The sequence below is a fragment of the Pan troglodytes genome, chromosome 19 (assembly GCF_028858775.2).
Source record: "Pan troglodytes isolate AG18354 chromosome 19, NHGRI_mPanTro3-v2.0_pri, whole genome shotgun sequence".
NCBI lineage: Eukaryota > Metazoa > Chordata > Mammalia > Primates > Hominidae > Pan > Pan troglodytes.
This window is the reverse complement of record NC_072417.2, coordinates 48,429,040-48,455,047: the sequence shown is the minus strand read 5'-3', so window position 1 is coordinate 48,455,047 and position 26,008 is coordinate 48,429,040. Positions and strand designations below refer to the sequence as shown.

General features: G+C 51.3%; 1 protein-coding gene across 2 annotated transcripts; it reads left to right on the top strand.

The window, feature by feature from the left end:
* Nucleotides 1-161: 161 nt before the first annotated feature.
* LOC129137573 (putative coiled-coil domain-containing protein 144B) lies at nucleotides 162-10,455 on the top strand. Of its 2 annotated transcripts, none has more exons than XM_054670295.2 (4): nucleotides 162-503; nucleotides 2,587-2,657; nucleotides 3,911-4,750; nucleotides 6,778-10,455. In XM_054670295.2, the coding sequence occupies exons 1-4, from the start codon at nucleotides 227-229 to the stop codon at nucleotides 6,916-6,918; spliced, it is 1,329 nt and encodes a 442-aa protein (XP_054526270.1). In that variant the 5' UTR covers nucleotides 162-226; the 3' UTR covers nucleotides 6,919-10,455. The 2 variants fall into 2 exon arrangements, with proteins under 2 accessions (XP_054526270.1, XP_054526268.1); XM_054670293.2 differs by having other exon boundaries at nucleotides 167-503; nucleotides 2,584-2,657.
* Nucleotides 10,456-26,008: the final 15,553 nt, after the last annotated feature.

Genomic DNA, 26,008 nt, shown 5'->3' with positions numbered 1-26,008 from the left:
ACTGCTGAGTGAATAAAAGTAAGTAATAGTAAACAGTAAAAATGTAGAAAAGTCAGAGATGATAGTTAATTAAACTTACCTGAATGAATTGCAAGCATAGGACATGTAAAATATAATAAGCCTGAATGCATAGTGTGTTGTGGGAGAGAGCAGGATGTGGGACTGTTTCTGTGAAGAAAGCATGTATACAAGTTAGTCAAATTATTGTGTTATTTACATCCTAAAAATGAAAACTTCATTTTCGGATTTTTCAGATTGGCATCCTACTAATTTGACCCTTAGTGATGAGACTTGTCAGAGATCCAAGAATCTGAAAGTTGATGATAAATGTCCATCTGTATCACCATCAATGCCTGAAAATCAGTCAGCAACCAAAGAACTGGGACAGATGAACTTAACAGAACGAGAAAAGATGGACACTGGAGTTGTACTTCTCTCAGGGAATGATACTCTCCATGACCTGTGCCAATCACAGCTACCAGAAAACAAAGAGAGCAAAGAAGGTAACAAAGAAGCATAGAGAATTCAGTCCTAGAGTGCCTCTGCTTGGCTGCATAGAACTATAGTTCTGACTTTAAAAAACTTTTTCTGGTAAAATGTGCTTTGTGTTTACTCACCTTTTGCACTGAACAGAATACCTTTTGGCAGGATATTTGTGTTCTTCCTTTAACCAAAGCAACATCTAGATAACAGAGAATTAGGGGAAAGCATGATTTTCTTTAGGAAGTAGGATTATATTTAGAATATAGGGACTAGGTATGTTTAGGGACTAACATAGGATTATATTTAGGATAACTTAGTAGAGACCTAAAGATTGCTGACTCAAACACAATGTGGTTTCTTTGCTTTATTTTTACAGCTCTGAATTCACAGCTGTTAGTTATAACTATATGCACTATAATTTAAAAGACACCTTCCCACACCTGTAATCTCAGCACTTTAGGAGGCCGAGGTGGGTGGATCATGAGGTCAGTAGTTCGAGACCAGCCTGGCCAATATGGTGAAACCCCATCTCTACTAAAAATACAAAAAAAAAAAAAAAACTAGCTGGGCATGGTGGTGAACGCTTGTAGTCGCAGCTACTCAGGAGGCTGAAGCAGGAGAATCGCTGGAACCCAGAAGGTGGAGGTTGCAGTGAGCCGAGATTGCGCCACTGCACTCCAACCTGGGCAATAGAGGAAGACTCCATCTCAAAAAACAAAAACAAAAAAAACACCTTCCAAAAGCAAATATTAAGTGACTTCCTATCATTTCTATGACTTTATGTATTATAGAATTGACTTTCCAAGTCAGTAATTAATGAGACTTATTGAGAATTTGCTGCATAGTATCTCCTTGGCTGTGTCCACATGAGCTACCACCTTGCGTTAATAAATGTGTTCGCTAGGGATGTTGGTTTTGGCATTGACAGTGTTCTATCACCAATGCAAATAAGACCAGGGACCACTCTTGAGAACATTAATGTCCAAGCATCTTAAAATTATACGTAAGGCTTTCATAATGTGACTTCTGCTCAGCTCTCCATCTTTAGCCCTTTCCCCCGTGTGCCCTTTCTCTGGCCTTACTGAACTGCTGGTCCTGTCCTGCTGACCCATCCTTCGACTGCAGGCAAACACATACACTCTTTCACGCCTCTTTCTGCCTTTTGTTGCTGCCTGTCATGCTCTCACTCTTTCCTGTCCCCTACCCCTTCTAATTAGGCTAGCCTCACTCTTTAAGCCTCAGCTCAGGCAGGATCTCTAGAAAAGTCATCTCTGACATGCTTTCTTTTCGCTCTTTAAATCCTAGTGCCTAGCACATAGCAAGACTCAATACATAATTGCTGAGTAAAATAGATAATGACTCTTTGTACAAAGATGATTTTCAAGATTGTTCCCTGCAGTCAAGGAGCAAAGGGAATAGACATGTAAAGCAATAATTGACAGTTCAGGTGGTGGAGATGCAGTAGAAAAATCAGTAAAGTTCTAGGGCAGCCCTAAGGAAGGAGATACCTAGATACCTGTTTACCTGGGGAAAGATGAGGATGAGGGTCAACTTCACCTAGCAGTCTGTTTTTTATTTTATGTATTTTATTTATTTATTTTTATCAGTCTGTTTTAAAAGATGAAAATATTAATACGTTTGTCAGAATAATACAGGGAACCATTTCAGATGTTAGGAAGAGGTTGTACACCAATAAAGGTGTCCACAGTCATTTTGGAAATCATTAATAAGGTACTATTATGAAGTGGAGAACAGTATGCAGCATTGCCTGATAATATTGCTACTGCATTCCAAAATTTTGTTTTGTTTGTGATGGCTTTGTTCATTGATGTTGGGTGGATGAATCTGTGAGTGAATCTTCAACATGATTGTATTTCTTTAACCTGGTGGCATCTAGTGTCTCCCAGAAAGTGGTTTGTTGAAGTTTTGGAGAATTAGAAGTATTTCTTAAAGAAGTAAGTATTCCACTAAAGATCAAGCTTCATTTAAACTCTCAATTTATGAAATAAAATGAAATGTAATTTAAAATCTATTTTTATAAAGACTATGTCTTTTATCTAACTGTTCTAAGTAGTTTAACTGAACGTTTGGATTTTGCAGCAGAACAAGACTCGGAGCTGACATCAGAGGAAGAGCAAGAAAGACTTAAAGGGTGCGAAAATAAGCAGCCACAGGTGTGGAAACTTTTAAACTAAAATCTAAATTTCTGGTTTAATACTCTTTTCTTGGCTTTAATAATATAAGCTAGCCCAAATGAAATTACCTCTCAGACTAGCCTTTGAGAATCAACAGATCCTTACTTAATATTTAATTTTAAATACATTTAAACTAGTTATAAAACACAATATTGTTAGAATCTATCATAACTTATAGTTAATCTTTACCCTTGGAGTAGAGGCAAACATTCCAGAATTTTGTTTGCTCTTCCATTCTTACAATATCCTTACGGGATAAAGAAGGTAATGTCAATTATTGACTTATATTATTAAGCAACAGAAATTATGAACAATTTAACAGTGATGGCCACTGAGTTGGATTCATGGTATAAGAGTAATCATGGCCAGTGGCTCAAATTTTGCAGTTTATATTGCCAGTTACTAATGCCTAGGTTAAAGATGTGGCCTTTCATTGACTTCACGGTCTACATTCAGTGAGAGTGGGGTTATGAAATCAACCCAACTGCCTATTAAGGGAATCATACCTTGCAGAATGGGATCTTTGGTGTTAGGGTACAAACAATAAATTTCTAACTTTTTAGATGCAGAAACTTAGTAAGAATTATCTTTAAAGTTTTAGTTAGTGTTATTAGGGGACCGTAGTATATATTAGAACTGAACTGAAGAAGGTAGTCTAGATATATAACCCTATGATGTTACAGTATATAATTTGAATTAAAATTTAAGAATTTGCTTTTCTTTCTGATTGCTGTTGATTCGGGCTCCTAATAATTTGAAGATTGCCTACCCTCCAGTTAGTAATCTATAGAACTTACATGTAGTAATATATAGTACTTACATGTAGTAATATGTAGTACTTACATGTACTGTAGGGGCTCACTTTCCAAGTGAGGAAGCCTTTGTAACACTAGAAATCATCTGCTAATTCATTTTTGGTAGATTTAACACATAATGAATTAAGTTTATTCCAAACAAACAGTGACAAAGTTAAGTTTGCTGGTTCATATTTTTCTCCTCCTTTCAGCTAAGACAATTTTTTTTAACTTCTTAGTTACAAGCCAGTGATTTGGGAGTAGCTAAACCTAGATGAAGAAGTTTAACAGTTAAATTTTCATTTTAATTATTTGTGAATTTTTCTTTGTTCATACCTGTTATTTAAGGACAAAGCTATTTTTAAAACATGTAGCCCAACAGAGAAGACACCCAAGAAACAAAACAAGCAAATTAATCTTCCACTTTTGCATCTGCAGAAAACGTCTCAAGAACCAGAAATGGCTAAGGATTGTGATAGAGAGGATATACCTATATATCCAGTACTTCCTCATGTGCAAAAATCTGAGGAAATGTGGATTGAACAAGGCAAATTAGAGTGGAAAAACCAATTAAAACTCATCATAAATGAGTTAAAGCAGAGGTTTGGTGAAATTTACGAAAAATACAAAATTCCGGCTTGTCCTGAGGAAGAGCCACTACTTGATAACTCTACAAGAGGAACAGATGTAAAGGATATTCCCTTTAATTTGACAAATAACATACCTGGTTGTGAGGAAGAAGATGCATCTGAAATATCTGTCTCAGTGGTATTCGAGACATTTCCTGAACAAAAAGAACCCAGTCTCAAAAATATCATCCATCCATACTATCATCCGTACTCTGGGTCCCAGGAACATGTTTGCCAGTCATCTTCTAAGCTTCATTTACATGAAAATAAATTAGACTGCGACAATGATAACAAACCAGGCATTGGACATATTTTTAGTACAGATAAGAACTTTCATAATGATGCAAGCACTAAGAAAGCAAGGAACCCAGAAGTGGTTACGGTTGAAATGAAAGAAGACCAAGAGTTTGATTTGCAAATGACAAAAAATATGAACCAAAATAGTGACAGTGGCAGTACAAATAACTATAAAAGCCTGAAACCTAAATTAGAAAATCTGAGTTCTTTACCACCAGATTCTGACAGAACATCAGAAGTATATCTACATGAAGAATTACAGCAAGACATGCAAAAGTTTAAGAATGAGGTCAACACATTAGAAGAAGAGTTCCTGGCTTTGAAGAAAGAAGATGTTCAACTTCATAAAGAGGTAGGGTTTTACTTGCTGCCACTCTTTGTTTTTTCTCTCAATTATCTGGTCCATTCTGATTTTCCACTTAGGAAAAGCATATGAAAAGCATACAGTTTGGTTGTCTAAATCTGTAATTGTGTGTAGAAACGGATGATTTCTAAGTAATAGGAGTTTAGGAAAACTTTCTCATAATCTTTGTTTCTTAATTGACCTAAGTCTCTCTGTCAGTCTTCCAAGTGGCGTATGGATTGTGAAACTCATGTAGCCATATATCATGTGACCTTCAGAACCAGGAGAGGCATCAAGAAAATCGCTAAAGGAAATGTGATGAGCTTGAGGGCTTTTTCCTTTTACCGACTTAAAGATGAGTTGTGTCTAACAATAAGATGGGAATACAGTAGAAAGGAAGCAATGACTAAGAAGAGATATAAAAATGTATCTAGCAGGTGTGGTGGCAAACACCTGTAGTCTCAGCTACTAGGGAGCCTAAGGCAGGAGGATCATTTGAGGCCAGGCATTCTGAGCCATAGTGTGCTATGCCGATCAGGTGTTCACACTAAGTTCGGCATCAATATGGTGACCTCCTGGGAGCGGGGCACCACCAGATTTGCTAAGGAAGGGTGAACCAGCCCAGGTCGGAAATGGAGCAGGTCATAAGTAACTCCTGTGCTGATCAGTAGTGGGATCATGCCTGTGAATAGCTACTGCATTCCAGCCTGGGCAACATAGTGAGACCTCATCTCTTACTAAAAGAAGAAAAGAAAAGAAAAAAAAAGTATCCAGCCCTGAGAGCTGCAGCAAATATTCCTGGCCAATGAATCTGTTTATTGTGCTTTTCAGGTTTATCTGTTTAACTCAAACTGCTGGAACTTAGAATTGCATCATGACCACTTTAAATATTTTTCAACAACAAGTATATACACTTTAATATATTTGTTAATATAACTACTCTCCACTGTTTCTGTTGAATCAGACCTTTATGTTATGTTGCTTAATAAAGTACAGTAAGTTTTGGCATATATATTTTTTCCATGTAAGTAGCATAAATGCTCAGCCAAACACTTAGTGTATGATGCCAAAGCAGAAAGCTGAGTCTTCTACATTGATTAGGGCAGGCCTCCCACCCTCCGCTAAGGCATTAAATTATTTTACCCAAGTCACACTTTTAACCTATCTGATTAATTTGCTGAATTTGTCTGATTCAGCATTATGGAATTGTACTGTCTCTTTTGGTGCCACAAAATGCTAGGTAATGGCACTTTAGGGACTTTGGATCAATCACTTTAATCTTTTTTGACTTTAGCCCAGTTATCAATAGAGAGTGAGCTAAAGTAGATTCTTATACTGTATATCCTCCAGCTATAAACTTTTATGGCTATTGAATGTGAAATTTGGGAAGCATCTCATTTCCAGAATTCCACCCTAGCTCAGCAGTTTCACTCTGCTTTTTGTGTTGTGGCGGACTTGTATTTCAGTAAGCACCTTCACCTTTTTGATATCCCAGGATTCAAATGAAAAAAAAAAAAAAAAAGACAAAAGTTAGTGGGGGAAAAGAATAGCTTAGTGCAGAAAAGGGAAAGCTTCCTTTCTTTTCCTGAAACCCCACAGTGTTGTATCCTCTCAATCTGGCTGTTTAATATGAAAGTCAAGTGGCAAAGACAGAAGACATGCTTTGTGTCTTTATCTTCTTATTCATGTTTGTGCCAGTCAAATGAGGTAAAAATTAATAATACATAGTGAAGGGTGGTTGGGAATAAAAGCACAAAATTAAGAAGGGCCCTGGTTGAAATTTTGGAAAATTCTGTCTCATTCATTGAAACAGAAATGAAGCTGACTTTACAAAAATGTTGATGATAAAATTATAATAATTATAATTATATGATGATAGTTCCAGATGTGATAAAATTAAAGTAAGCACCAAATATTTTAATGACTGAAATTATAATTAAACTGAGTCAAGTGATGAAATCAGTGCAAACAGAAAAAAGTTCTTTGTATTGAATAAAGCAATAACAATCATCCTGAACATCAAACTCTCACTCAAGGTTGAAGAAGAAATGGAGAAGCACAGAAGTAATAGCACAGAATTATCAGGAACCCTAACTGATGGTACTACTGTTGGCAATGATGATGATGGACTAAATCAGCAGATTCCTAGGAAGGAAAATGGAGAGCATGACAGGTAAGCCTATAGCAGCTTTTAACAGGAGACAATTGGTCAAGCGTGGTGGCTCATGCCTGTAATCCAGCAATTTGGGAGGCCAAGGCGGGTGAATCACCTGAGGTCAGGAGTTCAAGACCAGCCTGACCAACATGGATAAACCCCATCTCTACTAAAAATACAAAATTAGCCAGGTGTAGTGGTGCATGCCTGTAATCCCAGTTACTCAGGAGGCTGAGGCAAGAGAATCATTTGAACCTGGGAGGCGGGGGTTGTGGTGAGCTGTGATCATGCCATTGCACTCGAGCCTGGGCAACAAGAGTAAAACTCCATTTCAAAAAAAAAAGCAAAAACATAAACAAAAACAAAAAACAGGAGACAATTATGTGCTATGAAATGAATCCTAATTTGGGCTAATATTCATGCTGAACAGATTTTATACTTTTACTAGGATATTCAGCCTTCCTTGGTTATCAGAAAAATGCAAACTAACAATGAGACACCATGTTTTCCAATCATATTGATATTTTATTTAAAAAATCGGAAGTATTGGCAAATGTGAAGAAAAAGGCGTTTTCATACACTTGTTAAATGAAATTGATGAATCCTTTTTGTAGGGTAATTTAGTAGCATGTATCAAAATTTCAAATATGTCACTTCTTTAACCTAACAACTTCACTTTTGGGACAAGATCCTACAGGAAAATATGACTTGTGTAAACACATACACATATGTGTTAAGGACATTTATTACATGTAGTATGTAACATACAATAGGCTAATAGGTTAGATATATATAATGTTAAGTATATATGATATATTTATGTTAAGGATATTTATATACGTTGCATATATACTTATGTATAAGGATATTTATTATAGCATTGTAATATCAAGAAGTTGGAGATAGTCTAAATCCTTAGCAATAAGGAAATAGTACAATTGTCATACCCAGAAAATAATGTAGCATGCACTCAGTTTAATAAAAGAAGTTGTTAGACCAGGAGTGTACTGATTATTTCACAATTAAAGTCTATTTAAAGCCTTTAGTTTGATGACACATCTTAAGCCAGTTTTGTTGGAATTCTCATAATATCTGCTGAGTTACAAAAGGAAGCTAGCTACATGCTACATTGACACTGTACCTTGTTAGCAACAGAATTCTAGTTATTAAATTTTTGTTTTTTCCTGTCAATGTGTGAGTGCTGAAATACCAGATCCTCAAATTAATCTGAATATTGCCAAGGGATTTCACATGGGGATTCATGTTCTGTGTCAGCTTTTCAATATACTGGGTAAAACTTACTAAAATACAACAGAGGATCTTAGCTCTACTGAACCAAGAATTGGACAGCTGTTTTTGTAAAGAGCCAGTTAGTAAATATTTTAGGCCTTGTGAATTATAAAGGGCATAAGCGTGGCTGCATTTCAAGGAAATTTCCTTATGAAAACAGGCAGTGGGCTGGATTTGCTCCACAAGCACCGATTTGTTGATCCTTGTGCTAAAACCAAGGTGCTGTTATGCAGTGAATCCTCTTTTTAAAGGTACCCTACATGCATGCCATTATCCTTTCTTTTAAAAGATAATGCATTTCAGTAGGAAACACACCATATTTTTCAACAGTAGCTTCATATAATTTAGACAAATTTGATTTACAAAATAAGATTATTTTCTGCACTTGTCCCCTTTTATTCATGTTATAGAATTCCATATTTTGACTATTACTTTGTATATTTGATGAGTATAAAATATTCTAGAGTTAGATGATTTTTATCAAGCAAGAAATACTTCTCCTGAAACTTTTAGTCTTCCTTGGTCTTTATGTATAAGCATGAGCAAAATGATAATCAGCTTATATAATCTAGAAATGTTCAAGAGGTCTTTTGGTTTTATAAGTTAATGAATTTTTATTTAATACCTTCATCTGCATTTCAAAAATGCCATATAGGTATGATTTTAAAAAACTTTTAAAGGGTAAAAATATAGTATATAGTTATATAAGAATTGAAAAATACAGCTAAACAAGAAGAAAATTAGATCATCTACAGTCATGCCCCTAGGTATGCTGACCTTGAAAGAATGGTATATACTCATGGATTCAGATTTCTTGTCCATTCACTCTTGAGCTGATACCAGTAATTTTCACTCCCACCACTCTTCCAAGATTGTTGTTCTCAAGTTTACCATTGATTTGTAAATCTAGACATTGTTTCTTAGACCTCATTTTATTTAACCTGTCAGCAATATTGGACCCAATGGAAAACTCTCTCCTCCATAACAGTGTCTTCACTTGGCTTTCAGGATCTCACTCACTCACCTGGCTTTTCTTCCTGCCTTTCCAGTCCATCTGTCATAGTCTGTTTTGCTTTCTTCTCATATCCCACCTTTTACACATTGATATGTCCCAGGACTGATATGTCCCAGGACTCAGTCCTCAATCTTCTTTCTCATGACTTTTACTACTTTGTGTGTGCTAATGATTTCCAAATGCGTGTCTCCAGCCTAGATCTCTCTCCTTAATTCCAGACTTCTATACCAACCTGCCTACTTGACATCTCTGTTTGATTGGTCATGAACTGTTGGGTATCACAAACTTACCAGGTCCAAGATTGGGGTACCGATATTCTTTCTCATACCTACCCCTCACATGGTCTTTCCTACTTGCATTAATGGCAACTCTTGCAGTTGCTCTGCTAGAAACTAAGGTGTCGTCATTGACTCCCCTCTCTCTCTGACACCTCACATCTAATCTGTCAGCAGATCTTGTCAGGAGTACCTGAAGAATATATCCAGAAGCCAGTCATATCTTCCATTTCCAAGCCACCACCATCTGCTCTCTAGATGCATGTAATAGACTGTTAATTGGTCTGTTTTTTTTTAAAGAAACCTCTTTTCATTAATCCTTAACTCAGTGGCCATACTTAAAACATAAGTCAGATGATGTCATTCTTCTGCTCAGATCCATCTGATTGCCTCCCATTTCACTCTGAGTATGTGTCAGGGTTCCTCCTCATACCTAGAAGGCAACACACAATATGCCCTGTTCTCTCTCTCACTTAAACTTCTGTTTCTTATTCCCTTTGCTGTGCTTCAGCTACACTAAACTTCTTGCTCTTCGTTATCTATCACAGTTGCTTAAACACCCCAGGCACACCTCTGTACTGGGCAGTTCCCTGTGTCTGGGATGCCTTTTCCTCAGATAGCCTCCTGGCTTTCTTTTTCCATTCCTTCAGTTCTTTACTTAAAAGCCCCTTTCTCAGTAAGGACTTTTCTGGCCATCCTAGAATTCCCACTATCCCTCCTCTCAAACCTGTAAACATTTCATTTTCCTGCTTTAGTTTTTCTCCTTTAACACTGTATATTTTGCCTAATCTATCTATGGTTATTGTGTTTATTTCACTCCCATGAGTAGGATGTTTGTGTGCCTAGAAAAGGGCCTAGCTTGCAATAAGTAGCTACTCAATAAATATTTATTAAATGAGCAACTGAAGTTTACCCTTTGGTGTATTGTTTTAAACATTAGATTGATTCTCAGGTAAAAAAAAAAAAAAAGAAAAAGAAAGGTTTCACATGGGTTCATTCTAACAGTTTTGCCTGGAAATTATATGCGTTTTTGGATTTTTTGGCTCTTTGTAATAAGCGACATTCTTTGTATTAATAGTTTTCCGTTTAGAGAGAAAAGCTCAATATTGTGGTTACTCACTATTTATTCTTTTACTAATAATCATGATAGTTTTACTTATGATAAAATGGATCAAAGGAATTACATAGTTCATTGGTAATTTATAAAGAAAATTAAAATATAAGGGTGGTAAATTTAATGGACTTAAAATTGTTTCCAATTGATTATGAACCTTCAGTATTTGAAGTTAAAAGACCAAGTTGGAATGTGTTGCTTTCTATAAGAGAGCTATGCTCATCAGGCACTCTGTATTCTGACAGAGCAGCTGTTGATCTTACTTAGGGTTGCGGGAGGAGCGGACTTGAAGCATTGGCAGACTCTCAGCGGCATAAGAGGGTTAACATCATCTGGAGAAACATGGCTATCTGAGTGAGGCTGCTGTGGGTTGGTTAACACTCCCAGGCTTGTGGATTGCAGTGAGTTTGTGATTAATTAGCTGTCTTTCCGAAGCAAGTGGCCCACATTGATATTGGTTGGTGAGAGAGGCCAATGGTCACTGATGATTGACTGTATTTACAACTGGCTGTGGGTGATGGCTTGTTACAAATGTAGCTACTAAGTTTGAGACAACTTTAAACTGCAGTTTTCTGTTTAAAAGTTGCCTTCCATCAACTATGTTTAAAATGAAAATGATTTCATATTCCAGAACTATAGACTTAATTTGGAAGTGTGGGTCAAGAGGAATTGTTTAATAATTGCTCTCAGGAAGATCTCTTTTTTTGATGCTTACTCTTAACCAGAAGAATTCGCTACATAGTTAAAAAACAAGCAAACAAACAAACAAAAAGCAATTATTAATTGTGTTTCAGTTTTTAGTATTTTCAGAGACTTCTGCTGAACTCCTAATCTCCAGTGGGAAATGTTTGTCTCTTTGTTAATGTATGTAGTTATATGATAGTGATATTCTTTTTTTTATTCCTTAATCTTTTTTGTTCACTTTCTCTTCCATGCAATGATAGTGATATAATGTGTGTTTACTTCATAAAAAAGTAATTACAATTTTCTGCTGGCAAATCCAGCTTTTTTTATATTAAGACTAAGAACTAGACTAAATATATGGGAAATTTACCAAATTATTTTATTTTCAAACAAGCATATAACTAATCAGAATATTGCTATTTTTGAACAATATACAATGACTATAATGACATTTAGGAATTTTAACACTAAGATATTTTTCTTCCTGAGACATTTCCTTGATTTCTTTCATGTAATATGTGCCTGTTATTTTTAAGACTTGGCTTAATCTGTTTAAACATTATTATATTTAAAAATAAAACGCAAAACATAGCACAGATCTAAATATGAGTTTCATGTCTGAGAGTCATTGCCTGTGTGCAGTAGATTCCAGCTGTTTTTTTTTTTTTTTTTTTTTTTTTGAGATGCAGTCTCGCTCTGTCGCCCAGGCTGGAGTGCAGTGGCGCCATCTCAGCTCACTGCACTAGCCTAGCATAGGGTAGTGCTAGGCAAGGGCTAGGGCCAGGCTAGCGCTAGGCCGGGGCTAGGGCTAGGGCCAGGCTAGGGCAAGGCCAGGGCTAGGGCTAGGGCCAGGCTAGGGCTAGGCCGGGGCTAGGGCTAGAGCCAGGCTAGGGCTAGGCCGGGGCTAGGGCGAGGGCCAGGCTACGGTTAGGCCGGGGCTAGGGCGAGGGCCAGGCTAGAGCTAGGCCGGGGCTAGGGCGAGGGCCAGGCTACGGTTAGGCCGGGGCTAGGGCGAGGGCCAGGCTAAAGCTAGGCCGGGGCTAGGGCGAGGGCCAGGCTAGGGCTAGGCAGGGGCTAGGGCTACGGCCAGACTAGGGCTAGGGCCAGGCTAGGGCTAGGGCCATGCTAGGGCAAGGGCCAGACTTCAGCTAGGCAAGGCTAGGGCTAGGGGCAGCCTAGGGCTAGGCCAGGCTAGGGCTAGGGCTAGGGCTAGGATAGGGCTAGGGCTAGGGCTAGGGCTAGGGCTAGGGCTAGGACTAGGGCTAGGCCAGGCTAGGGCTAGGGCTAGGCTGGGGCTAGGGCTTGGACTAGGGCTAGGGCTAGGCCATGCTAGGGCTAGGCCAGGCAAGGGCTAGGCCAGGCTAGGGCTACGGCCAGGCTAGGGCTCGGCTAGGCCAGGGCTCGGGGCAGCCTAGGGCTAGGCCAGGCTAGAGCTACTTCCAGGGAAGGGCTAGGGCCAGGCTAGGGCTAGGCCAGGCTAGGGCTACTTCCAGGGAAGGGCTAGGGCCAGGCTAGGGCTAGGCCAGGCTAGGGCTAGGGCCAGGCTAGGGTTAGGCCAGGCTAGGGCTATGGCCAGGCTAGGGCTAGGCCAGGCTAGGGCTAGGGCAAGGCTAGGGCTATGCCAGGCTATTGATAGGGCCAGGCTTGGGCAAGTCCAGGCTTGGGCTAGGGCCAGGCTAGGGCTAGGGCCAGGCTAGGGTTAAGCCAGGTTAGGGCTAGAGTCAGGCTAGGGCTAGGCCCGGCTAGTGCAAGGGCCCGGCTAGGGTTAGGCTAGGGCTAGGGCTAGGGCTAGGATTAGGGCTAGGACAGGCTAGGGATGGCCCCGCTAGTTCTAGGGTCAGGCTAGGGCTATGCCAGTCTAGGGCTAGGGCCAGGCTAGGGTTAGGGCCAGTCTAGGGCTAGGCCAGGTTAGGGCTAGTCTAGGGCTAGGCCAGGCGAAGGCTAGGCTACGGATAGGCCAGGCTAGGACTAGTCCAGGCTAGGGCTAGGGCCACCCTAGGGCTAGGCCAGGCAAGGGCTAGGCTAGTTCTTGGCCAGGCTAGGTCTAAGCCAGGCTAGGACTTGGCCAAGCTAGGGCTAGGTCCATGCTAGGGCTAGGCCAGGCCAGGGGTAGGTCTAGGGTTAGGGCTAGGCCAGGCTAGCGCTAGGGCTAGGACTAGGGCTAGGCCAGTCTAGGGCTTGGCCACGATAGGGCTAGGGCCAGGCTAGGGCTAGTCCAGTCTAGGGCTAGGGTGAGGCTAGGGCTATGACCAGGCTAGGGCTAGGCCCATGGTAGCGCTACGGCCAGGCTAGGGCTAGGGCCAGGCTAGGGATAGGGCCATGCTATGGCTAGGCCAGGATAGGGGAAGACTAGGGCTAGGCTAGAGCTAGGCCGAGCTAGGCCAAGCTAAGTCTAGGCTAGCGATAGGCCAGGCTAGGTCTAGGTTAGGGCTAGGCCAGGCTAGGGCTAGGGCCAGACTAGGGCTAGGCCAGCCTAGGGCTAGGCTAGGGCTAGGCCAGGGTGGGTGTAGGCTAGGGATAGGCCAGGCTCGGGCTAGGCCAGGCTAGGCCTTGGGCCAGGCTAGGGTTGGGGCAGGCTGGGGATAGGGCCAGGCTAGGGCTAGGGCAGTCTAAGGCTAGGGCCAGTCTAGGGCTTGGGCTGGCTAGGAGTAGGTCCAGGCTAGGGCCTGGGCAGTCTAGGGCTAGGGCCAGACTTCGGCTAGGCAAGGCTAGGGCTAGGGCCAGGCTAGGGCTAGGCCAGGCTAAGGCTAGGGCCAGGCTAGTGCTAGGGCCATGCTAGGGCCAGGCTATGTCTAGGGCCAGGCTATATCTAGGGCCAGGCTAGGACCAGGCTAGGGCAAGGGCCAGTCTATGGCTAGGGCCAGGCTATGTCTAGGCTAGGCTAGAGCTAGGGCAAGTCTAGGTCTAGGCTAGGGCTAGGCCAGCCTAGTTCTAGGCTAGGGCTAGGCCAGGCTAGGGCTAGGCCAGGCTAGGGCTAGGCTAGAGCTAACTAGGCTAGGGCTAGGCTAGGGCTAGGCCGGGATTGGGCTAGTCTAGGGCTAGGCCAGGCTAGGGCTAGCCTAGGATGAGACAAGGCTAGGGCTAGGCCAGGCTAGGTCTAGGGCCAGGCTAGGGCTAGGCCCAGGCTAGGGCTAGGGCCCGGCTAGGGTAGGCCAGTTTAGGGCTAGAGCCAGGCCAGGGCTATGCCAGGCTAGGTCTAGGCTAGGGCTAGGCCAGGCTAGGGCTAGCCTGGGGCTAGGCCTGGCTAGTGCTAGGCCAGACTAGGGCTGGAGCCAGGCTAGGGTAGGCCAGTTTAGGTCTAGGGCCCAGGTAGGGCTAGGGACAGGCTAGGGCCAGGCTAGGGCTACGGCCAGGCAAGGACAGGCTAGGGCTAGGGAAAGGCTGGGACTTGTGCCAGGTTAGGGCCAGGCTAGGGCTAGGGCCACGCTAGGACTATGGCCAGGCTAGGGCTAGGCCAGCTTAGGGCTAGGGCCAGGCTAGGGCTAGGGCCAGGGTAGGGCAACGGCCAGTCTAGGGCTAGGGCCAGGCTAGGGCTAGTGCCAGGCTAGTGCTAGGCCAGGCTAGGGCTAGAGCCAGGCTAGGGTCAGACAGTTTAGGGCTAGGGACATGCTAGGGCTAGGGTCAGGTTAGGGCCAGGCTAGGACTAGGGCCAGGCTAGGGCCAGGCTAGGGCTAGAGCCAGCCTAGGGCCAGGCTAGGGCTAGGGCCAGCCTAGGGCCAAGCTAGGGTCAGGCTTGGGTTACGGCCAGGCTAGGGCCAGGCGAGGGATAGTGCAACGCTAGGGCCAGGCTAGGGCTAGGGCCAGGCTAGGGCTTAGGCCAGGCTAGGCCTAGGAGCAGTCTTGGGGTAGGGCCAGGCTAGGGCTTGGCTAGGGCTACGCCAGGGTGGGGCTGGGCTAGGGCCATGGCAGCTAGCTCAAGTCTAGGGCTAGGCCAGGCTATGTCTAGGCTAGGGCTAGGCCAGGCTAGGGCTAGGCTATGGCTAGGCAAGGCTAGGGCTAGGCTACGGCTAACTAGGCTAGGGCTAGGCTAGGGCTAGGCCAGGATAGGGCTAGGATAGGACTAGGCCAGTCTAGGGCTAGGCCAGTCAAGGGTTAAGGCAGGCTGGGGCTAGTGCCAGGCTAGGGATAGGGCCACGCTAGGGCTAGGGCCAGGCTAGGGATAGGGCCAGGCTAGGGTTTGGGCAGGCTGAGGCTAGGGCCAGGCTAGGACTAGGGCCAGGCTACGGCTAGGCCAGGCTAGGGCTAGGCCATGTTGGGGCTAGCCCAGTCTACGGCTAGGGCCTGGCTAGGGCTAGGCCAGGCTAGGGCTGGGGCCAGGCTATGACTAGGACAGGCTAGGGCCAGCCTAGGGCTAGGGCCAGGCTAGGGCCAGGCTAGGGTTAGGGCAGGCTAGGGCTCGCACCAGGCTTGGGCTAGGGCAGGCTGGGGCTCGGTCAAGGCTAGGGTTAGGGCAGGCTGGGGCTACTGCCAGACTAGGGATAGGGCCAGGCTAGGGCTAGTGCCCGGCTAGTGCTAGGCCAGGCTAGGGCTAGAGCCAGGTTAGGGTAGGCCAGTTTAGGGCTAGGGCCCTGCTAGGGCTAGGGTCAGGCTGGGGCCAGGCTAGGACAAGGACAAAGCTACGGCCAGGCTAGGCCTAGGGCCAGGCTAGGGCCAGGCTAGGGCTAGGGCGAGGCTAGGGCCAGGCAAGGGGTAGGGCCAGGCTAGGGCCAGGCTAGGGCTAGGTCCAGGCTAGGGCTAGGGCAGGCTACGGCTAGGCCCATGCTAGGATTAGGGCAGGTTAGGGTTAGGTCCAGGCTAGGGCTAGGGCAGGCTAGGGCTAGGTCCAGGCTAGGGCTAGGGCAGGCAACGGCTAGGTCCAGGCTAGGGCTAGGGAAGGCTAGTGCTACGGCCAGGCAAGGGCTTGGGCAGGCAAGGACTAGGGCCAGGCTAGGGCTAGGTCCATGGTAAGGCTGTGCCAGGCTAAGTCTAGGACAGGCTAGGGCTAGGGCAAGTCTAGGTCTAGGCTAGGGCAAGGCCAGGCTAGGTCTAGGCTAGGGCTATCCGGCTAGGACTAGGCTAGGGCTATGCCAGGACAGGCCTAGTCTAGTGCTAGGCCAGGATAGGGCTAGGCTAGGGCTAGGCCAGGACAGGCCTAGTCTAGGGCTAGGCCAGGATAGGGCTAGGCCAGGCAAGGGTTAAGGCAGGCTGGGGCTAGTGCCAGGCTAGGGATAGGGCCACGCTAGGGCTAGGGCCAGGCTAGGGATAGGGCCAGGCTAGGGTTTGGGCAGGCTGAGGCTAGGGCCAGGCTAGGACTAGGGCCAGGCTAGGGCTAGGCCATGTTGGGGCTAGCTCAGTCTACGGCTAGGGCCTGGCTAGGGCTAGGCCAGGCTAGGGCTGGGGCCAGGCTATGACTAGGACAGGCTAGGGCCAGCCTAGGGCTAGGGCCAGGCTAGGGCCAGGCTAGGGTTACGGCAGGCTAGGGCTCGCACCAGGCTTGGGCTAGGGCAGGCTGGGGCTCGGTCCAGGCTAGGGTTAGGGCAGGCTGGGGCTACTGCCAGACTAGGGATAGGGCCAGACTAGGGCTAGTGCCCGGCTAGTGCTAGGCCAGGCTAGGGCTAGAGCCAGGTTAGGGTAGGCCAGTTTAGGGCTAGGGCCCTGCTAGGGCTAGGGTCAGGCTGGGGCCAGGCTAGGACAAGGACAAAGCTACGGCCAGGCTAGGCCTAGGGCCAGGCTAGGGCCAGGCTAGGGCTAGGGCGAGGCTAGGGCCAGGCAAGGGGTAGGGCCAGGCTAGGGCCAGGCTAGGGCTAGGTCCAGGCTAGGGCTAGGGCAGGCTACGGCTAGGTCCATGCTAGGATTAGGGCAGGTTAGGGCTAGGTCCAGGCTAGGGCTAGGGCAGGCTAGGGCTAGGTCCAGGCTAGGGCTAGGGCAGGCAACGGCTACGTCCAGGCTAGGGCTAGGGAAGGCTAGTGCTACAGCCAGGCAAGGGCTTGGGCAGGCAAGGGCTAGGGCCAGGCTAGGGCTGTGGCCAGGCTAGTGCCAGGCTAGGGCTAGGGACAGGCTAAGGCTAGGCGAGGCTAGGGCTAGGGCGAGGTTAGGGCTACGCCAGGCTAGGGCTAGGGCAAGGCTAGGGCTAGGCCAGGCTAGGGCCAGGCTAGGCCTAGGGCCAGGCTAGGGCTAGGGCCATGGTAAGGCTGCGCTAGGCTAAGTCTAGGACAGGCTAGGGCTAGGGCAAGTCTCGGTCTAGGCTAGGGCTAGGCCAGGCTAGGTCTAGGCTAGGGCTATCCGGCTAGGACTAGGCTAGGGCTATGCCAGGCTAGGTCTAGGCTAGGGCTAGGCCAGGCTAGGTCTAGGGTAGTGCTAGGCCAGGCTAGGTCTAGGCTAGGGCTAGGCCAGTCTCGGGCTAGGCTAGGGCTAGGCCAGGTTAGGGCTAGGCTAGGTCTAGGCCAGGCTAGGGCTAGGCCAGTATAAGGCTAGGGACAGTCTAGGGCTAGGGCCAGGGTAGGGCAAGAGCCAGTCTAGGGCTAGGGCCAGCCTAGGGCTAGTGCCAGGCTACTGCTAGGCCAGGCTAGGGCTAGACCCAGGCTAGGGCCAGGCTACGGCTAGTCCCAGGCTAGGGCCAGGCTAGGGCTAGGGCCAGGCCAGGGCTAGGGCCACGCTAGGGCCAGGCTAGGGCTAGGGCCAGGCTAGGGCCAGGCTAGGGCCAGGCTAGGCCTAGGCCAGTCTAGGCTTAGGGCCAGGCTAGGGCTAGGGCCAGGCTAGGGCTAGGCCAGGTTAGGGCTAGGCCAGTTAAGCGCTGGGGCCTGGGTAGGGCTAGGCCAGGCTAGGGTTCGGGTCAAGCTAGGAATAGGACAGGCTCGGGCCAGGCTAGGGCTACGGCCAGGCTAGGGCCAGGCTAGGGCTAGGCCAGGCTATTGTTAGGGCCTGGCTAGTGCTAGGGCAGGCTAGGGCTAAGTCCAGGCTAGGGCTAGGTCCAGGCTGGGTCTCGGAGCAGGCTTGGGCTAGGGCAGGCTGGGGCTCTGTCCAGGCTAGGGCTAGGGCCAGGCTAGGGTTTGGGCAGTCTGGGGCTAGGGCCAGGCTAGGGCTAGTTCAAGACTAGGGCTAGGGCCAGGCTAGGGCTAGGGACAGGCTAGGGCTAGGCCAGGCTAGTGCGAGGGCCAAGCTAGTGCTAGGTCAGGCTAGGGCTAGGGCCTGGTTGGGCTAGGCCCGGCTAGGTCTAGGGCCAGGCTAGGGCTAGGGCAGGCTAGGGCTAGGGCCGGGCTAGGGCCAGGCTAGTTCTTCGGCCAGGCTAGGGCCAGGCTAGGGCTAAGCCAGGTTAGGGCTAGGGCCATTCTAGGGCTAGATGCAGTGTAAGGTAAGGGCCAGTCTAGGGCTAGGGCCAGGCTAAGGCTAGTGCCAGGCAAGTGCTAGGCCAGGCTAGGGATAGAGCCAGGCTAGGGTAGGCCAGTTTAGTGCTAGGGACCTGCTGGTGCTAGGTTCAGGCTATAGCCAAGGTAGGGCTAGGGCCAGGCTAGGGCTAGGGCCAGGTGAGGGCTACGGACAGGCTAGGGCTAGGCCAGGCTAGGACTAGGGCCAGGCTAGGGCTAGGGCCAGGGAAGGGCAAGGGCCAGTCCAGGGCTACGGCCAGGCTAGGGCTAGTGCAAGGCAGCTGCTAGGCCAGGCTAGGACTAGAGCCAGGCTAGGGTAGGCCAGTTTAGGGCTAGGGCCCTCCTAGGGCTAGGGTCATGCTAGGGCCAGGCTAGGGCTAGGGCCAGGATAGGGTTAAGGTCAGTCTAGGTCTAGGGTCAGGCTAGGGCTAGGCCATGCTATGGCTAGGGGCAGGCTAGGTCTAGGGCCAGGCTAGGGCTAGGGCCAGGCTAGGGCTAGTGCCAGGCTAGTGCTAGGCCAGGCTAGGTCTAGAACCAGGCTAGGGCTAGGGACAGGGTAGAGCAAGAGCCGGTCTAGGGCTAGGGCCAGGCTAGGGCTACTGCCAGTTTACTGCTCTGCCAGGCTAGGTCTAGACCCAGGCTAGGGCCAGGCTAGGCCGAGGACCAGGCTAGGGCTAGGGCAGGCTCGGGCTAGGGCCAAGCTAGGGCTATGCCAGGCTAAGTCTAGGGCCAGGCTTGGGCTAGGCTAGAGCTAGGCCAGGCTAGGTCTAGGCTAGAGCTAGGCCCGGCTAGGGCTAGGCTAGGGCTTGGCAAGTCTAGGTAGGGTAAGGGCCTTTCTAGGGCTAGGGCCAGGCTAGGGCTAGTGCAGGCTAGTGCTAGGCCAGGCTAGGGCTAGAGCGAGGCTAGGGTAGGCCAGTTTAGGGCTAGGGCCCTGCTAGGGTTAGGGTCAGGCTAGGGACAGGCTAGGGCTAGGGCCACGCTAGGGCCAGGCTAGGGCTAGGGCCAGGCTAGTGCCAGACTAGGGCTACGGCCAGGCTAGGGCCAGGCTAGGGCAAGGGCCAGGCTAGGGCTAGGGCCAGGCTAGGGCCAGGCCACAGCTCGGCCAGGCTAGGGCTAGGCCAGTTTAGGGCTAGGCCAGTCTAGAGCTAAGGCCTGGCTACGGCTAGGCCATGCGAGGGCTACGGACAGGCTAGAGATAGGCCAGGCTAGGACTAGGGACAGGCTAGGGCAAAGGCCAGGGAAGGGTAAGGGCCCGTCAAGGGCTAGGGCCAGGCTAGGGCTAGTGCCAGGCTGGTGCTAGGCCAGGCTAGGACTACAGCCAGGCTAGGGTGGGCCAGTTTAGGGCTAGGGCCCTGCTATGGCTAGGGTCAGGCTAGGGCCAGGATAGCGCTAGGGCAAGGCTAGGGCCAGGCTAAGACTAGGGCCTGCCTAGGGCCAAGCTAGGGCTTCGGCTAGGCTAGGCCAAGGACCAGGCTAGGGATAGGGCCCGGCTTGGGCTAGTGCCAGGCTAGGGCTAGGACAGGCTACGGCTGGAGCCAGGCTAGGGCTTGGGCAGTCTGGGGCGAGGGCCAGTCTAGGGCTAGGGCCAGACTAGGGCTAGGGCCAGGCTAGGACTACGGACAGGCTAGGGCTAGGCCAGGCTAGCACTGGGGCCAGGCTAGGGCTAGGCCATGCTAGGGCTAGGTACAGGCTAGGGTTATGCCAGTCTAGGGCTAGGGCCAGGCTATGGCTAGGGCCAGGATAGGGCTAGGCCAGCTTAGGGCTAGGGCCAGTCTAGGGCTAGATCCAGGGTAAGTTAAGGGCCAATCTAGGGCTAGGGCCAGGACAGTGCTAGTGCCAGGCTTGTGCTACGCCAGGCTAGGGCTTGAGCCAGGCTAGGGAAGGCCAGTTTAGAGCTAGGGCCCTGCTAGGGCTAGGGACAGGCTAGAGCCAGGCTAGGGCTAGGGCCAGGTTAGGGCTAGGGCCATGCTAGGGCAAGGGCTAGGCTAGGGTTAGGGCCACGCAAGGGCTAGAGCCAGGCCAGGGCTAGGCCAGGCAAGGGCCAGGATAGGGCTAGGGCCAGGCTAGGGCTAGGGCCAGACTTCAGCTAGGAAAGGCTAGGGCTAGGGGCAGCTTAGGGCTAGGCCAGGCAAGGGCTAGGGCTAGGGCTAGGATAGGGCTAGGGCTAGGGCTAGGGCTAGGACTAGGGCTAGGCCAGGCTAGGGCTAGGGCTAGGCTGGGGCTAGGGCTTGGACTAGGGCTAGGGCTAGGCCAGGCTAGGGCTAGGCCAGGCAAGGGCTAGGCCAGGCTAGGGCTACTTCCAGGGAAGGGCTAGGGCCAGGCTAGGGCTAGGCCAGGCTAGGGCTAGGGCCAGGCTAGGGTTAGGCCAGGCTAGGGCTAGGGCCAGGCTAGGGCTAGGCGAGGCTAGGGCTAGGGCAAGGCTAGGGCTATGCCAGGCTATTGATACGGCCAGGCTTGGGCAAGTCCAGGCTTGGGCTAGGGCCAGGCTAAGGCTAGGGCCAGGCTAGGGGTAAGCCAGTTTAGCGCTAGGGTCAGGCTAGGTCTAGGCCCGGCTAGGGCAAGGGCCCGGCTAGGGTTAGGCTAGGGCTAGGGCTAGGGCTACGATTAGGGCTAGAACAGGCTAGGGATGGTCCCGCTAGTTCTAGGGTCAGGCTAGGGCTATGCCAGTCTAGGGCTAGGGCCAGGCTAGGTCCAGGCTAGGGCTTCAGCCAGGCTAGGCCTAGGGCCAGGCTAGGAATACGGCCAGGCTAGGGCTACTCCAGGCTAGGGCTAAAGCCAGGATAGGGTTAAGGCCAGGCTAGGGCTAGGGCCAGGCTAGGGCTAGGCTAGGGCTATCCGGCTAGGTCTAGGCTAGGGCTATGCCAGGCTAGGTCTAGGCTTGGGCTAGGCCAGGCTAGGTCTAGTCTAGGGCTAGGCCAGTCTAGGGCTAGGCTAAGGCTAGGCCAGTCTAGGGCCAGGCTAGGGCTAGGCCAGGCTAGGGCTACGCTAGGGCTAGGCCAGGCTAGGGCTAGGCCAGTCTACGGCTAGGGACAGTCTAGGGCTAGGGCCAGGGTAGGGCATGAGCAAGTCTAGGGCTAGGGCCACGCTCGGGCTAGTGCCAGCCTACAGCTAGGCCAGGCTAGGGCTAGACCCAGGCTAGGGCCAGGCTAGGGCTAGGGCTGGGCTAGGGCCAGGCTAAGGCTAGGGCCAGGCTAGGGCTAGGGCGAGGCTAGGGCCAGGCTAGGGCTAGGGCCAGGCTAGGGCTAGGGACACGCTAGGGCCAGGCTAGGGCTAGGGCCAGGCTAGGGCCAGGCTAGGGCCACGCTAGGGCTAGGGTCAGGCTAGGGCCAGGCTAGGGCTAGGGCCAGGCTAGGGCCAGGCTAGGGCTTCGGCCAGGCTAGGCCTAGGGCCAGGTTGGGGCTAGGCCAGGCTAGGACTAGGGCCAAGCTAGGGCTAGGCCAGGCTAAGGCTAGGGCCAGGCTATGGCTAGGCTAGGGCTAGGCCAGGCTCGGGCTGGGCTAGGGCCATACCGGCTATGTCTAGTCTAGGGCTAGGCCAGTCTATGTCTAGGCTAGTGCTAGGCCAGGCTAGGGCTAGGCTAGGGCTAGGCAAGGCTAGGGCTAGGCTAGGGCTAACTAGGCTAGGGCTAGGCTAGGGCTAGGCCAGGATAGGGCTAGGCTAGGGCTAGGCCAGGCTAGGACTAGGCTAGGGCTAGGGCCCGGCTAGGGCCAGGCTAGGGCTAGGGCCAGGCTAGGGCCAGGCTAGGGCTAGGCTAGGGCTAGGCCAGGCTAGGGACAGGGTATGCCTATGCCAGGCTAAGGCTAGGTCGAGGCTAGGGCTAGGGTTAGGCTAGGGTAGGCCAGTTTAGGGCTAGAGCCAGGCTAGGGCTAGGGACAGGCTAGGGTCAGGCTAGGGCTAGAGACAGGCTAGGGCCAGGCTAGCGCTAGGGACAGGCTAGTGCCAGGCTACGGTTAGGGCCAGCCTAGGGCAAGGCTAGTGTTAGGGCCATGCTAGGGCCAGACTAAGGCTAGGTCCATGCTAGGGCAAAGCTAGGGCTAGGGCCAGGCTAGGGCTAGGCCAGGCTAGGGCTAAAGCCAGGCTAAGGTAGGCCAGTTTAGGGCTAGGGCCCTGCTAGGGCTAGGGTCAGGCTAGAGCCAGGCTAGGGCTAGGGCCAGGCTAGGGCCAGGCCAGGGCTACAGACAGGCTAGGGCTAATCCAGGCTAGGACTAGGGCCAGGCTAGGGCTAGGGCCAGGGTAGGGCAAGGGCCAGTCACGGGCTAGGGCCAGGCTAGGGCTAGTGCCAGGCTGGTGCTAGGCCAGGCTAGGGCTAGAGCCAGGCTAGGGTAGGCCAGTTTAGGGCTAGGGCCCTGCTAGGGCTAGGGTCAGGCTAGGGCCAGGCTAGGGCTAGGGCCAGGCTAGGGCCAGGCTAGGGGTAGCGCAGGGCTAGGGCCAGGATAGGGCTTCGGCCAGGCTAGGCCTAGGGCCAGGCTATGCCTAGGGCCAGGCTAGGGCTAGGGCAAGGCTAGCGCTAGGCCAGGCTAGGACTAGAACCAGGCTAGTGCTAGGCCATGCTAGGGCTAGTTACAGGCTAGGGTTATGCCAGTCTAGGGCTAGGGCCAGGCTATGGCTAGGCCTAGGATAGGGCTAGGCCAGGTTAGGGATAGGGCCAGTCTAGGGCTAGATCCAGGGTAAGGTAAGGGCCAGTCTAGGGCTAGGGCCAGGACAGTGCTAGTGCCAGGCTAGTGCTAGACCAGGCTAGGGCTTCAGCCAGGCTAGGGAAGGCCAGTTTAGAGCTAGGGCCCTGCTAGGGCTAGGGTCAGGCAAGAGCCAGGCTTGGGCTAGGGCCAGGCTAGGGCCAGGCTAGGGCTAGGGCCAGGCTACGTCTAGGCCAGGTTAGGGCTAGGGCCAGGCTAGGGCTAGAGCCAGGTGAGGGCTACGGACAGGCTAGGGCTAGGCCCGGCTAGGACTAGGGCCAGGCTTGATCTCGGGCGAGGGTAGGGCAAGGGCCAGTCAAGGGCTAGGGCCAGGCTAGGGCTAGTGCCAGGATGGAGCTAGGCCAGGCTAGGGCTAGAGCCAGGCTACGGTAGGCCAGTTTAGGGCTAGGGCCCTGCTACGGCTAGGGTCAGGCTAGGGCCAGGCTAGGGCTAGGGCCAGGCTAGGGCCAGGCTACGGCTAGGGCCAGGCTAGGGCCAGGATAGGGCTTCGGCCAGGCTAGGCCTAGGGCCAGGCTATGCCTAGGGCCAGGCTAGGGCTAGGGCAAGGCTAGCGCTAGGCCAGGCTAGGACTAGGACCAGGCTAGTGCTAGGCCATGCTAGGGCTAGGTACAGGCTAGGGTTATGCCAGTCTAGGGCTAGGGCCAGGCTATGGCTAGGGCCAGGATAGGGCTAGGGCAGGTTAGGGCTAGGGCCAGTCTAGGGCTAGATCCAGGGTAAGGTAAGGGCCAGTCTAGGGCTAGGGCCAGGACAGTGCTAGTGCCAGGCTAGTGCTAGGCCAGGCTAGGGCTTGAGCCAGGCTAGGGAAGGCCAGTTTAGAGCTAGGGCCCTGCTAGGCCTAGGGTCAGGCAAGAGCCAGGCTTGGGCTAGGGCCAGGCTAGGGCCAGGCTAGGGCTAGGGCCAGGCTACGTCTAGGCCAGGTTAGGGCTAGGGCCAGGCTAGGGCTAGAGCCAGGCTAGGGTAGGCCAGTTTAGGGCTAGGGCCCTGCTACGGCTAGGGTCAGGCTAGGGCCAGGCTAGGGCTAGGGCCAGGCTAGGGCCAGGCTACGGCTAGGGCCAGGCGAGGGCCAGGCTAGGGCTTTGGCCAGGCTAGGCCTAGGGCCAGGCTAGGGATAGGGCCAGGCTAGGGCTAGGGCCAGGCTAGGGCTAGGCAAGGCTACGGCTAGAGTCAGGCTAGGGCTTGGGCAGTCTGGGGAGAGGGCCAGGCTAGGGCTAGGCCAGGCTAGGACTAGGGCCAGGCTAGGGCTAGGCCATGCTAGGGCTAGGTACAGGCCAGGGTTCTGCCAGTCTAGGGCTAGGGCCATCCTAGGGCTATGGCCAGGATAGGGCTAGGCCAGGTTAGGGCTAGGGCCAGGCTAGGGCTAGGACAGGCTAGGGCTAGGGCCAGGTTAGGGCCACACTAGGGCTAGGCCAGGCTAGGACTAGGGCCAGGCTAGGGCTAGGCCATGCTAGGGCTAGGTACAGGCTAGGGTTATGACAGTGTAGGGCTAGGGCCAGGCTAGGGCTAGAGCCAGGGTAGGGTAGGCTAGTTTAGATCTAGGGCCCTGCTTGGGCTACGGTCAGACTAGAGCCAGGCTAGGGCTAGGGCCAGGCTAGGGCCAGGCTAGGGCTAGGGCCGGGCTAGGGCCAGGCTAAGGCTAGGGCCAGGCTAGGGCTAGGGCGAGGCTAGGGCCAGGCTAGGGCTAGGGCCAGGCTAGGGCTAGGGACACGCTAGGGCCAGGCTAGGGCTAGGGCCAGGCTAGGGCCACGCTAGGGCTAGGGTCAGGCTTGGGCCAGGCTAGGGCTAGGGCCAGGCTTAGGCCAGGCTAGGGCTTCGGCCAGGCTAGGCCTAGGGCCAGGCTTGGAATACGGCCAGGCTAGGGCTATGCCAGGCTAGGGCTACGGCCAGGATAGGTTTAAGGACAGGCTAGGGCTAGGGCCAGGTTTGGGCTAGGCCAGGCTAGGACTAGGGCCAAGCTAGGGCTAGGCCAGGCTAAGGCTAGGGCCAGGCTAGGGCTAGGCTAGGGCTAGGCCAGGCTAGGGCTGGGCTAGGGCCATGCCGGCTATGTCTAGCCTAGGGCTAGGCCTGTCTAGGTCTAGGCTAGTGCTAGGCCAGGCTAGGGCTAGGCTAGGGCTAGGGTCAGGCTAGGGCCAGGCTAGGGCTAGGGCCAGGCTAGGGCCAGGCTAGGGGTAGCGCAGGGGTAGGGCCAGCATAGGGCTTCGGCCAGGCTAGGCCTAGGGCCAGGCTAGGCCTAGGGCCAGGCTAGGGCTACGGCAAGGCTAGCGCTAGGCCAGGCTAGGACTAGAACCAGGCTAGTGCTAGGCCATGCTAGGGCTAGTTACAGGCTAGGGTTATGCCAGTCTAGGGCTAGGGCCAGGCTATGGCTAGGCCTAGGATAGGGCTAGGCCAGGTTAGGGATAGGGCCAGTCTAGGGCTAGATCCAGGGTAAGGTAAGGGCCAGTCTAGGGCTAGGGCCAGGACAGTGCTAGTGCCAGGCTAGTGCTAGACCAGGCTAGGGCTTCAGCCAGGCTAGGGAAGGCCAGTTTAGAGCTAGGGCCCTGCTAGGGCTAGGGTCAGGCAAGAGCCAGGCTTGGGCTAGGGCCAGGCTAGGGCCAGGCTAGGGCTAGGGCCAGGCTACGTCTAGGCCAGGTTAGGGCTAGGGCCAGGCTAGGGCTAGAGCCAGGTGAGGGCTACGGACAGGCTAGGGCTAGGCCCGGCTAG